The sequence below is a fragment of the Rana temporaria genome, chromosome 3 (genome assembly GCF_905171775.1).
Source record: "Rana temporaria chromosome 3, aRanTem1.1, whole genome shotgun sequence".
NCBI classification, from domain to species: domain Eukaryota; kingdom Metazoa; phylum Chordata; class Amphibia; order Anura; family Ranidae; genus Rana; species Rana temporaria.
Genome location: NC_053491.1, coordinates 9169189 through 9183711, shown reverse-complemented (window position 1 = coordinate 9183711; position 14523 = coordinate 9169189). Strand labels below are relative to the sequence as shown.

Below are 14523 nucleotides of genomic sequence, written 5' to 3'. Positions count from 1 at the left end.
CGCCACACATCAATGCTAATTGTACTAGATTAACCACTTCAATACTGGGCATTTTCACCCCCTTCCTGCCCAGGCCAATTTTCAGCTTTCAGCACTGCTGCACCTTAAAAAGGCAATTGCGCGGTCATGCAACGCTTTACCCAAACAAAATTATATATTTTTTTCTCTGCAAAATAGAGTTTTCTTTTGGTGAAATTTGATCACCACTGGGGTTTTTTTCTTAGTTTACATTATAAAATTTTGTAAAGTACATTTTCTCCTTCACTGATGAGGCACTAAGGCCACACCGATAAGGAGGCACTGACCGGCATTACTGATGGGCACTGATGGATCTGCACTGATTAGCTCTTTACCAAGATAGGAGATGCAGAGTGTCAGAGCGACACACCACACTACTGATCGCGCGCTAGAGGCGTATCCTGCTGGACTTCATATGACGCCCAGTCAGGATAACACAACCACCCTGCAGCCGTCATTTTGCATATGGTGGGTAGGAAGTGGTTAAAATTAAAAAGTGATACTAAAATCTTTTTTTGCTTAAAAACATACATGTTATACTTACCCCAGTGAGAAACCTACATATAGCGCTACACATGCGAACTGAATCGCCTCTGGGCCCTCAGAAGAGATAGGTCTTGATCTCTCCTGAAGGCCAGGTGGTTTACCTCCAGCCGGATGCTGGTTGGTAGAGCGTTCCATAATCTGGGTCCCTGAACTGCAAATCTCCGTTCTCCTTTAGACTTGTATCTGGGCTTTGGGTATCTGGAGTAGATTTTGGTTGGTGGATCGCAGAAGGCGATTGGAGTTGTGGGCTTTAAGTTTTTCGCATAGATATTGGGGGGCGTTTCCCTGAACACACTTATGTGTTAGACCTGCTCTTGGTTATAGTTTTGCACAGAGCCGCCCAAATCCTCTTCTTCTCGGGTGCCTCGTCAGCTCTCCTGACGAGTGTCCCCACAGCAAGCAGTTTGCTATGGGGGCAGCTGAGCCGAGCGACAGCTCCCTGTGTCCATTAAGACACGGAGCCCTGGCTAGGCCGCGCCCTTTCTCTCTGCATTGGCTCACTGACTGCAATTAACAGCAGCAGGAACCATTGGCGCTCCGCTGCTGTCTCAGCCAATGAAGAGGAGCGTCCCGGGCAGCCAAGCCTCTCGTGCAACATCACTGGATAGAGATGGGCTCAAGTATTAGGGAGGGGCTGATGCACACAGAAGTTTTTTTTAGTCTTAATGCATTAGGATAAAAAAACCTTCTGCCTTTGCAAATACTTTAACACAGAGAAGTTGTTTATTTCCCCCCCCCCCACTTACCTCCATTCACAGGACCTCCACGGTCCTCCAGCCTACGACTAAGCTCATCCTTGAATGCCTGGTTCCTATAGCGGCGTCCAGGAGTAAGCCCACAAATCGGTTTGTCAACAGGTCTGGCAATTTCCACTTCTTGAGTCATCTCAGCAAACCGCATAACTTGCTGTAAAAACAAAACCCGAGGTTAGAAAACTCCCCTAAAAAAAATTTAAATAAAAAATATATATGGTTTTAGGTCAAAATTTGCAAAACCTCCAACTTACTAGGCTCTCCTCGTGATCATCTGCCTTGGGATTTACACACACTATCATTCGGACTTTCCCTTCTCCATCAAAGTAGTTCTTGAACATGTGCGTTAACTTGGAGTCTCGGTAGGGCACCATCTGGGGAAATTAAAGGCAATTGTAGATCAAAGAAGGCAGAATTAAAGAAATCACGTCATATTTTATTTTGGTTGTAAACTTTGCTCCAGTCTCTCACCAAAACTTCAGTTTGTTGAACATGGCAAGAACCATAGCCAAAATGTACTGCACTATCCCCCCTCCTTTGAGGTAATCTCCAAAATAAATATGTGTGCAATAAATACCGTATATACTCGAGTATAAGCCAAGTTTTTCAGCACATTTTTTTGGTGCTGAAAATGCCCCCCTCGGCTTATACTCGAGTCACATTTTTGCGCCTGATCTCCCGAACTTTGGGGACTCAGTACCGGCCGGCCGTAGGTCCCCTGGACCCCAAACTTGGCACACATGTGGTCCCATTTCTCCTCTACAAGTGTGCAACGTTTGTTATCTGGGGGACCTACTGATTTATCAAAGCCGAGCACCCCTTCCATAGACTCCCATTTTAAACGTCAGTCGAGGCATGGGCACAGTGAGGCATGCAGAGGACACTCTAGGCTTATACTAGAGTCAATACGTTTTTCCCATTTTTTTGTGGTAAATTAGGTGCCTCGGCTTATATTTGGGTCAGCTCACTCTCGAGTATATACGGTAAATCACTTTAAGTACTGGGGTCATTATGGTCACACTTGTGGCTGGAGGGTGGTAAAAAACACATGGTTGTGGTTTTACTTTAAACACGGTCGATATATTGTACATGTTATATGAAAACCCAATTGAGTTATTAGGCAATTACCTTGTTTGTGCCACACATCTGGTTTTCTCGCAGAATTTCTATACACGTTCGTAAAGTCATAAGTGACTGGTTAATGTTGCCTGTAAGAGAATGAAAAGAATCAGTTCAATTCCTCCTGTTGCTTAATCACTTCCATACCAGGCCTATTCTGGCACTTCTCTCCTACATGAAACGCCTTTCATGAATTAAGAAAACAAAACAGTAAAGTTAGCCCAATTTTTTTGTACAATGTGAAAGATTATGTTATGCAGAGTAAATAGATACCAAACATATCACACATTAAAATTGCGCACACTCATGGAATGGCGCCAAACTTCAGTACTTAAAAATCTTCATAGGCGACGCTTAATTTTTACAGGTTACCAGTTTAGAGTTAGAGGAGATCTAGTGCTAGAATTGTTGCTTGCGCTCTAACGCACGCAGCGATACCTCACATGTGTGGTTTGAACAGCGTTTACTTATGTGGGCGGGACTTGCGTGTGTGTTCGCCTCTGAGGGCGAGCTACCGGGGACAAGAGCGTTTTAAATAATTTGCAAAAGCACACAATAAATGCCAGTAAAGCCTTGGCAGCGGCACGTTTAACCTTTTATTCAGCCACTAGCGGGGGTTAAAAGCGCCCAATAAATGCCAGTTTTAGCGACTGTTTACCAGCGTTTTTTTGGGCGCTGGCAGTGTGAAAGGGCTCTTAGGGGAAGCTGCTACACAAGGTTTTTTTTTAGATATAGAATGCATTAAGAAAAAAACCTTCTGCCCTTCGAACCACTTTAAGTCTAGACTAAGACACACCCAACCCGCGCAGTTGCAATGCCCTAAGTGACAAACAAACTGCTCTCAGTTGACAGTAAAATGGCACAAGCCTGGGAAATCAAGCCCTTAGTAAAAGCAAAAGTTGAAGCAAACATGTGAACAGATGCATAACAAATGTGATAATAGGCACCTTGTGGAGCCTGCTCCTTAGGCCAGTCCACACCATAGAAACGCAGTCCAAATGCATTGCGGATGCTGTTCTGTATGCAGTCCAGTGCATTGCCCCTTTGCTTAACCTTAAAGCGGTGGTTCACCCTAAAAACGACTTCCCCCTATTACACTGCCCCCCCACATTACAATACGATTATGCCTATAATTTTTTTTTTGCTGCTGTACATACCTGGGTACAGCTATTCACCTGTGTCCTCCGGGTTGCGAGTCCCGCGGGAGTGGGCGTTCCTAACATGGCGGTGATTGACGTTTTGACAAAAAAAACAAGCTCCCCCCGTCGCGTAAGCCGCGCCACGATTGGCGAAAGGAGCCGAACGGCGAGTCAGCGCTATACTGCGCATCGGCTCCTTTCGCCAATCGTGACGCGGCTTACGCGACGGGGGGAGCTCGTTTTGTCAAAACGTCAATCACCGCCATGTTAGGAACGCCACTCCTGCGGGACTCGCAACCCGGAGGACCGGGTGAATAGCTGTACCCAGGTATGTACAGCAGCAAAAAAAAAAAAATTATAGGCATAACCGTATTGTAATGTGGGGGGGCAGTGTAATAGGGGAAAGTCGTTTTTAGGGTGAACCACCGCTTTAAATAAGGATGTGTGCGTGTTCCAGTGCACTGCACCACGTTGGAGTACAGTTCATTGCAGGAAACTTTTTTTTTATGGAACTGACCACACTGGTATGAACGATGCCATTAAAAAAACATATAAAACCTACTATTCATGCGTTTTGGATGCAGAAATAAATAAAAAAAAATAGGCACTGAACTGCATGTGGTTTAAATTGACCCTTACACTGGATAAGAAAAGAGAATAGATAGAGAGAGATCTATCTATCACACACACTTTTTTTTTTTAAACGTTTAGAATGATTTTTAGGTCCAGTTTAAATACTCCAGATGCCTAGACTTTACCTGCTTCACGCAGTCTGTTTCCCTCGGCCTTTGTGCGGTTTGTTCTCTCACTTCCAGCCAAGTCTACAAGAGAAAGCTGACTCACTGTAACCTGCTCCTTTTCCTGCACAAATCACAAAAAAAAGAAGTCAATATGACGATCACAATGTGCAATTCTTTCTGATCTAAAAGACGTGCCAAAAAGAACATGGATAACAAGTCAACAGACCACTTAATGCCCATTTCAATTGGTCGATGGACTCTGCTTTGCTCAGCGAGGGGATCGCTCTGCTGAGCAAGGGTACGGCCGTCTCCGCTCACTGTGCAGAGATGGACCCGTCAAGAGTCCGGCTCTCCTCTATGGGGAGATCGGATGAAAAAATACAGACCGCCTGTTCATTTTCATCTGATCCGCCAAACCAATGAAAAATAGGCGCCAGGAGAGGAAGTGGGTGCCTGTCAAAACCCACACACATGCCAAATGTCAGGGGGTCACCAGTACTTAAAATGAAAACTCAATTTTTGGGTGGAACTCCGCTTTAACCACTTAAGACCCGGACCTTTATGCAGGTAAAGGACCTGGCCAGTTTTTGCGATTCTGCGCTGCGTCGCTTTAACGGATAATTGCGTGGTCGTGCGACGTGGCTCCCAAACAAAATTGGCATCCTTTTTTTTCCCGCACAAATAGAGCTTTCTTTTGGTGGTATTTGATCACCTCTGCGTTTTTTTTTTTTGCGATATAAACAAAAATAGAGCGTCAATTTAGAAATAAATTCAATATTTTTTAATTTTTGCTATAAAAAATATCCCCCAAAAAGATGAAATTTTTTTTTTATCTCAGTTTAGGCCGATACGTATTCCAACTATTTTTGGTAAAAAAAAAATAATAAAAAAAAAAATCGCAATAAGCGTTTATCAATTGGTTTGCGCACAATTTATAGTGTTTACAAAAATAGGAGATAGTTTTGTTTTATTTCATTTTTACTACTAAATGGCGGCGACCAGCGTTTTTTTTTGTGACTGCGACATTATGGCGGACAAATTTGACACATTTGTGGGACCATTCTCATTTTTACAGCAAAACAATGCTATAGAAATGCATTGTTTACTGTGAAAATGACAATTGCAGTTTGGAGTTAATCACTAGGGGGCGCTGTAGGGGTTATGTGTGACCTCATATGTTTTTCTAACTGTAGGGGGGCGGGGCTGGACGTGTGACATCATTGATTGTGTTTCCCTATATCAGGGAACAGACGATCAATGAAGCTGCCACTGTGAAGAACGGGGAAGCCGTGTTTACACACAGCTCTCCCCATTCTTCAGCTCCGGCGGCGATAGGGTCCCCGCAGTTTCGGACTGGGTCGCGGGTAACCCACGGCTGGGCACTTAGTACAGGTACGTGCTTGTGCCCAGCCGTGTCATTCTGCCGACGAATATCTGCAGGAGCCGGTCCTTAAGTAGTTAAAGACTGCAATTTGGACTCCACTGTATGGCCCTCACCTCTATCAGTCCATATTATATAGCACCTGTCGGACCTGCTATAAAAGCATCATGCGACCCGGTTGCAGCACGTTTCTAAAAGTACCACATGCACAACTTTTGGCACCGTGCAATTTCAGATCATTCAAAATTAATTGGGCCGAAATCGCACAGAACAGCATGGGATTTGCACAGGAACGCTCAGTGCGTTCTGTGCGAGCGTGGTGTAAAGCGACACACAGAGGGTCCTGTGACACACACACACTTACCTGCAGCACATTATCCCCGTCCGCATCAAGCGGGGCTTGTGCCAACTTTATCATGAAGACACTGTGGGAGCGGCTGGACTCACGATTCAATGTTGTATTTGCAATCCTCCTCCTCTTTTGCCCTTCGAGAAAAAAAAAAAAAAAAAAGGGAAGACTTTAGTGACAGGTAGGTCATACGTGTATCAAAATGTGTCTGGTTTAGCAGGGACTGGCCAGATGTCAATCCATGTATGGCATCAATTTGTATACAACCAGCCTGTCAGATTTTTCCTGAACGATTAGTGCCATAGGTTACAAGCCGGCAACACTTGGCGCCCCCCTGGCAGAACAAAAAAGCACTGTGGGAGGGATTTTCCATCAACATTGAATGTGTCGATAGGGAAAACTGAGCACTTTTCTTTCATTCCATCTATGATGCAATGAAAGAAACCTGCATAATGGATGGCCTGCTTAAAGTATTACAAAACCCAGGAGCCTGCAGTCACTATATCTGCTCTCCCACAGTACACAGAAAATGGAAATGCAATGGTTTTAGTAAATATAAACTGCCAAATACCTTTTCTCAGCAGTATATAGCAGTCTTGTAACTTCTATCAGTGTCTAGTTAACTTGTAGGAGGAGTTCTCATTCTCCCATTAGTCTTTTGTGACAGTGATGGTGAACCTTGGAACCCCAGGTTATGGAAAGTAGCAAAGGACGGATGGACGGCCGCACACCATAGAACTCTTGAGTTGTCTTTATTGAAGGAACATGAGCAAACACCACAAATACACAGCAGAAATAAAAAACAGCCGACGTGTTTCACACTTAGTATTCATGGCCAGGAATAAGCACTAAGTGTGAAACGCGTCGGCTGTTTTTGATTTCTGCTGTGTATTTGCGGAGTTTGCTCAAGAGTTCTTTGGTGTGTGGCCGTCCATCCGTCCTTTGCTACTTTCTATTGCCTAGTGCATTGCCAGCACCCACATCCACCTGGACTTAGCCACAATTGCACTTGGGATTTCCCTGGAGCGGTGAACCCCAACCTGGCACCCCAGGTTGTTTTGGAACTACATTTTTCCACGATGCACACTAGTTGAGCATCATGGGAAATGCAGTTCTTGGCACCCCAGATGTTTTTGGGACTACATTTCTCATGATGTGCAACTACACTGCAGAGTGGATAAGAAATGTAGTTCCAAAAACATCCGGGGTGCCAAGGTTCTCCATCACTGGCCTTTGAGGATGCATGGACCCCTGGACCCTCTGTCTGGATAGTGCTGATGGGAGAGAGCGTGTGATCAGCACTGTTCCAAAGTTAAAAAAAAAATATATATATTAAACACACACACACACACACTATCAATACACACCAAACTGAGCATGTGCAGCTTGTCCCCTAGCCTCTATACCGGGGATATGCAATTAGCGGACCTCCAGCTGTTGCAGAACTACAAATCCCATGAGACATAGCAAGACCCTGACAGCCACAAGCATGACACCCAGAGGCATGATGGAACTTGTAGTTTTGCAACAGCTGGAGGTCCGGTAATTGCATATCCCTGCTCTATACTATCAGGAGATGGATTGGAGGACAGTGGAAGGTGAGGATCAGAGGAGACAGGATCAAAACAACCTTTTTTTACGCAATACAGAGGATTAACCCCTTAGCTTCCACAGTGAGTAACAAACATGCTTTACTGCATATATAGACTAATTTTACTGTTGTGGGTTTAGTAACACTTTAAAAAAGGATAAGTTCACCTTTACCCCGGGTTCACATTGTGCGATGCGGGAACCAGCCTAATTCCAGCGCTGGTTCCCGCATCGATCATCTCCCACAGGCAGTGTCACACTGCCTTGTGTGAACCGCTGCGGGTGTCATTAACAAACATGACACCCCCAGTTTAGAACGCAGTGCGAACTTGCACAGGAATCTGATCATACAAAAGGTGAGAACAGCCATGCAATCAGATTCTAGGGCGGGGGAAAAACAAGTCTCTGCACTATTTTTTGTGCGAATCCAGCCATACAACTGTATGGCTGAACTTGCATTGTTCAGAGATCGCATGTGATCGGCACTTGCATAGCGGGTGCGAATCACATGAGATCTCCGAGATTGTGCTAGTGTGAAACCAGCCTTACAGACAAATCTGTAAAGGTGAACTTACACAGGACCCCCCTCCTCACCCCATCCAGTCCTGCAGCGTGGCAAAAATCCAGTTCTGAGCCTTGCTATAGCCGCCTCACGGATCCGGGGCTTCGAAAATCCTGCCGCTTCATCTCCAAAAACGTACCCCATCAGGAGGTTACACTCCTGTCCTGTGTAAAAGGTCACTTTACAGAATTTTCTGTAAAAGCTGAACTTACACTTTAAGCCCAGGTTCACACTAAGCTGCGGGAATGAAGCCGTGCGAGTTCAGCAGATTTCACTGCTGCATGTCAGTGCCGATTTCACAGACATCTGTGCGGGTTTCTGCACAGATGTCAACCGAATTTGCAAAAAGTAGTACAGAAATTACTTTTCGAAATCAGGGCGGTGCAATTGCCGCCGATTCGACATGTCAAATTACACCAGTGTGAACTAGGGCTGAGAGACAGAGACAGATATCTCTCATGGATAAACCTTTGACTACATATCTCACCTTTCCAGAACACATCAAATGCCTCTTCTGTAGTTTTTACTTCAACTTCTGTGCACCCAGCAACATACATGTTATGGTGCTGGTCTTCCCTCAGGATCTTAGACTGTGGCGGTCTGAAATAAATAATTGTAGTTCAGGTTAGTGTGGTTATTGGCAGAACAAGGGCATACATATAGCTACAAAAGCGTATATAAGCAAAATAGGAGCGCATGCAAAATGTATAGATTAGACAAATAAGAGAACAATGATGAGGAGGATGATGATGGTGGTCTCTATAACTAGGGAATCAGGCAGACAGCTGGGCAACAAGGCAAAAGCTATGTAATCTAAACATACATAAACTCTACATTCTTTCCCGGCGTGTTCCATCTAACAAAGGAATAGGAAAAAGTTACAATCTTTATTTTACATCACTTCAAAAACTGCAGCATGCAGATAAAAGCACACGGCTCATGAATTTTAAAAATAAATCAATCACTCACTTAAAAGCGGGGGTTCACCCAACAAAAAAAATTAAATTGCATCTAGCAGATCCAGCATATTAAGGACAATACATTTCGGCAGTTTTTTTTTTTTTTTTCTCCGTACATACCTTTATATCCTGATGTTGTCCAGGGCTTCCGATGACTGCTTGACTGGGCGTTCCTATCCTTCCGTTCGATAATTGACGTCTTGTGAAACAGGCGACCTGTCGCACAACGCGCGTCACCAGACGTCAGGAAAGAGCAGAGCTGCGAGTCAGCACTATACGGCGCCTGCGCAGTCAGCTCTACACGGCGGACGCAGGCGCCGTATCTTAGCTCGGGTATTTCCGGAAATCTGGCGACGCGCGTTGTGCGACAGGTCACCTGCTTCACAACCCGTAAATCATCGAACGGAAGAATAGGAACGCCCAGTCAAGCAGTCATCGGAACCCGGAACCCCTCGAGAACATCAGGATATAAAAAAGGTATGTACCCGTTTCACAAGACGTCAATCATCGAACGGAAGGATAGGATTGCCCAGTCCCGCAGTCATCGGAACCCTGAGGCTGGGATAGGAACGCCTAGTCCCGGAGTCATCAGAACGCGAAAGCCCTGGACAAAATCCGGATATAAAAAAGTACAGAAAAAAAAAACTGCCGAAATGAAATGTACTTGCTATTGTACTTTTTAATGTAAAAAATTCGTTTTTAGGGTGAACCTCCACTTTAAGATGCAACTTAAAGAGGAAGTAAACCCTGATGGGTTTTGCTTCCTCTTTATTCCCCTGCAAAGTAAAAGCATAATGGGCTTGCATGCATCGCATATGAGCCCATTATGTACCACTTGCCTGCAAAGGAAGCCCGCGATGTCCCCACTGGTGGAAGCATCCATCTTCGCCCCTCATCCTTCCAGGGCCACAGACTCCAGCTCTGTGACTGGCCCGGGGGTCCAGTGATGTCACTCCCGCTCAATGCACGCTGGAGCCGACAGTCACTGCACACGCTGGGGAACGCACGCCACAGATGAGTTTCTTCATTGCGCATGCGCCGATTACATCATCGGTGCAGTGTACAGCAAATAAACAGCGCACGATTAGGAGACATTTTCAGTACATATAGTTAAAGCCTTGTTATAGGCTTACCTATATGTAAAAATGTCTCGGGGGGGGGGGGGGGGGGGGGGGGGGGGGAGTGGGGGTTGGGGTTTACAACCACTTTAAAAAAACACAAGGATCTGGATATAAAAAAAATAAGCAGTTTAATCGTTTAGCTTACTTTGGTCTGATGGGATCTATAGCCGCCTCTTCCAAAAGATCATACATGTAATTATTGTAGATTTCAATGTAGGAAACAAACACGCTATACACACTATCCTCATCTACTTCTTCCACATTGCAGTTATCTTCAATGTTTATCATGTCTGCAAATTCAGGTTCCACCATTCTCTGCCTGCAAGATATGTACATAAGTAACAGTAACACTTAAAAAAAAAAAAAATTTAATTTTTTTTTTTACAGACAAGCTCATCTACATACCTCATAGGCGTCCTGGTGGCTACCTGTGTTTGAGCCTCTCTCCTCTGCCGCTCCAATAAGGCATCCACCTCATTCTGAATTTCAATGCCGTTTTTATCATCCGTCTTAAAAGTCTGAAAAACACAAAGAAGGGGGGGGGGGGGATTTATCACTTAAACCTATGAGGTGTGGCAAGTTTCTGAAATTGTCATTTTGTCGTAAATTTTTTGGGTAAAAAAAAAAAGTTAAACTGTCACCAGTGCACTACAGCATCACCATAACTGGTGTCAAACGGAGCCCTCCAAGCGCTGTGATCAAGCCAAAAGGTTCCAGGCGCTTCCAACGTCACCTGGTCTCCCTTCCAGGTTCAGTGCCTTCAGCCGCTTGATTGGTCGGGCGCAATGGTGTCACTCCCTGCGCAGAAGTCACATCGCAGTGGCACAGTTCGAGACCGTAAATGTTTGCAGAGCTGCACATGCGCGGCTCAGTGAACAGGAAGGCTGACCGGCAGGAGGAAGCATGTATGACAGAAGAGACCGTTCGGGTCTCTGTCATAAATATCCCGTCCGTCAGCAATTTTCTAACAAACTTCACTACCACTTAAAGGGGTATTAAATTTTTTTTTTTTTTAAATAACAAACATATCATACTTGCCTCCACTGTGCAGCTCGTTTTGCACAGAGAGGCCCCGAACCTCGTTTTCTGCGGTCCCTTTGGAGCCGTCTCGGCTCCTCCCAACATTAGATAACCCCCTCTGGGAATCGCTTTCCCAAAGGGGTTACATTGCGGGCGCGCTCCCGAGGCCTGCATTTGCCTCCATAGACACGAATGCCGGACTCTGCCCCGCATCATTGGATTTGATCAGACAGCAGCGGGAGCCAATGGCTGTAATCATCGGATGTTTTTTTACCTTAATGCATAGGATGCATTGAGGTGAAAAAACAGGAAGTTTTACAACCCCCTTTAAACCTGCTACACTATAATCCCTATACTAACTAACCTGTAAAAAGAAGTGTATACTTACCTAATATAAGGGTGCTCTGGCCAGGTCATGTGATCTCCCCTGCAGCTAGTTTAAGGGGGGGGGGGGGGTGAGAAAGGAGACAATGGCTGCAGTGCCTGAGCGGTGACATCCCCCACAGGCTTACTATGGGATATCTTTAGTCTACTGTCCCCTGAAGCCAGTGCCAGGAGGAGTCAATCACATGACCTATAGTGGAAACATGTTTTTACAACCACTGGTGTAGCGTTAGAAATTGCAGTGGTGACCTCACGCCACGCGGGCCGTCACATTCTATTTTATACTTGGACAGGAGGGGAGGCATATACACAGGAACCGATTCTCTCCATTTTCCTCCGGCAATTGCTGAAATCTGACTTCTCCTCCTCACCTTCCCACCAGCATTCAGCGGCTGTAGGATAATTTTTTTTCCCTCTTTTTTGAAAACAAAGTGAAATTCTGAACCAGTTACCAATCATTAAAGTGTCTCCAGCAGATCTGCCAGCCCGTATGGGTAAGCAGATAAAATCTGTCAGGAAGCATTAATGAACTACCACAGAGCCATGGTAGAAAGGCTGACAGACCTTGTAGTTTTCCATTCACAGGACCCCCCCCTTTTTTTTTTTTTATTGTGACAGCTAGCAGGGAGGTTAGTAAATCAAGGTCTGTTTTAGTATATAAAATATAAAATACAGGCCAAGGAGAAAAAAAAAAAAAAAAAAAAAAAAAAAAGAAGGAGTATAGTAAATGCCTTGAGACCAACTTACATATTTCTTGGCCTGAAACCTGCTAATGCTGTTAAAAATCATGCTGAGACAGCGAGGCAATAGTCCTCCTTGCCCCGGAGATCCAGTCATTGTGTAAGTCTTTCCACTTCCCGTTACACCATATGTAAAGAGAAGACCTGTAAAACAAAACCAGATAGATAGTTTAGAAGTTAAGCAAAGCAGTACCCAGGGATGGAGCAGCTCATAGCAAGACCAATTACATCATCCAAGATCTCCATTGCATCGAGAAAGAAAAAGAGAAAAAAAAAAAAAAAAAAAAGAAAGAAAAAGAAAGAAAGAAAGAAAAAAGAACGAAAAAGAAAGAAAGAAAAAGAAGAAGAAGAACGAACAAGAAAGAAAAAGAAGAAGAACGAACGAACAAGAAAGAAAGAAAAAGAAGAAGAACGAACAAGAAAGAAAAAGAAGAAGAAGAAGAAGAAGAAGAAGAAGAAGAAGAAGAACGAACGAACAAGAAAGAAAAAGAAGAAGAAGAACGAACGAAAAAGAAAGAAAGAAAAAAGAAGAAGAAGAAGAAGAACGAACAAGAAAGAAAAAGAAGAAGAAGAAGAAGAACGAACAAGAAAAAAAAGACTTAAATTTTATCTTTATACATTTAGGGCCAAATCCACAAAAGGGATACGACGGCGTAACTGCTGTTACGCCGTCGTATCCCTGTTCCTAACTATGGAACTGATCCACAGAATCAGTTTTCCATAGTTAGGGAGAAGATCCGGCATGTGTAAGGGACTTACACTGTCGGATCTTAGGATGCAGTACCGCATCCGCCGCTGGGGGCATTTCGTGTCGAAATGCCGCCTCGGGTATGCAAATTAGCACTTACGGAGATCCACGAAGCTTTTCAGCTTGTTTTTTTCTCCGTAAGTTTTAGTTTGCATACGCAAAATTAGGGCTGCTTTTACAAGGTGTAAAGTTAGTACACCATGTAAAAGCAGACCCTTCTGTCCAGCGACGCGATTTTATTTTTTCCCGACGCAACTTTATTGACCCGACGCGATCCACAAAGCACGGCGTAACGTAATTTCGCGCTATGCACGTCGGGAAAATGACGTCACGAGCATGCGCAGTACGGCCGGCGCGGGAGCGCGCCTCATTTAAATGGGAATCGCCCCCATTTGAAGAGGAACGCCTTGCGCCGGCGGAATTTAAGTTACACAGCCCAAAATTTCTAGGCAAGTGCTTTGTGGATCGGGCACTTAGGTAGAAATTTTAAGGCAGTGTAATTTAAATGGAAAAATTTACGTTACGCCGGATCTTTGTGGATTTGGCCCTTAGATTTTGCACAAGAGGTTTAGAGGGAACACATCACTTTATTCACCCCCCTCTTGTTCAACACTGCCATCTACTTTTAGCACAGTTTTGTTGTATATTGATGTTACTATATTTGAGGATATTAGATTAATATGAATTATACTACATATTATCAATATTACAACAATTAGTAGCAGAGCACTTTACACACTATTGGTAAAAAAAATATAAAAAAATAATAATAAAATCGGTGATTGCAGCAGTTACCTTTAAAGAGAAGTATGTTTTTTATTTTTTTGCCATTTATACTTACCTCGGTGGATGGAGCATCAGCCTGATGCTGCCGCTGTCCCCCGGCGTCTCTGCACCGGGAACAGTGCCACCGAACACCGCAGATGGCTCGGCTCTCACTCCTCCCCGCGCAGAGGATGGCTTCTGCTTTACTTCTTGGCGCTCATTTGACTTCTCCTTTTAGTTTTATTTGTTGACAGCGTGGGAATACCACTTTATTAACCTACATTAGCCGAAAGGGGCGGAAATCTATCCAAAAAATAAACATACCATTTTTACCACGAATAAGATCTTCCACCAAGGGCTTCGCAACGAAGTCAAACAGATCTTTTTGTGTCTGCAGCGTTCCAAAAACTTTTTTAAATGAATACTGAGTCTATAAGAAAGAAGCAAAACATGTAGTCAATCTCCCTAATAAAATCTGACTTTGCACATCGCCAAACACCCAATTATTTCACCATAAAGCTATCATTTGGTTATGGCTTATTTGTATTAAACACCTCTTAAGATAAGTTGGATAGTAAATCTGTACTACA

General features: G+C 44.2%; 1 protein-coding gene across 12 annotated transcripts in view; it reads right to left on the bottom strand.

Annotated features, from left to right (window-relative positions):
- KIF23 (kinesin family member 23) overlaps positions 1-14523 on the bottom strand; it is a 912882-nt gene that overhangs the window by 19849 nt on the left and 878510 nt on the right. For 8 of the 12 annotated variants that reach the window (XM_040342213.1, XM_040342212.1, XM_040342215.1 and 5 more), the window contains exons 4-14: positions 14258-14363; positions 12428-12564; positions 10682-10794; positions 10422-10595; positions 9020-9052; positions 8684-8796; positions 6060-6181; positions 4333-4435; positions 2445-2524; positions 1571-1690; positions 1311-1470 (exon numbers count right to left, since the gene is read on the bottom strand). In XM_040342213.1, the coding sequence (XP_040198147.1) occupies positions 1311-1470; positions 1571-1690; positions 2445-2524; positions 4333-4435; positions 6060-6181; positions 8684-8796; positions 9020-9052; positions 10422-10595; positions 10682-10794; positions 12428-12564; positions 14258-14363 (1261 nt within the window). The remainder of the gene's footprint in view (positions 1-1310; positions 1471-1570; positions 1691-2444; positions 2525-4332; positions 4436-6059; positions 6182-8683; positions 8797-9019; positions 9053-10421; positions 10596-10681; positions 10795-12427; positions 12565-14257; positions 14364-14523) is intronic. The other 4 variants (XM_040342214.1, XM_040342223.1, XM_040342219.1 and 1 more) reach the window with 1 other exon arrangement.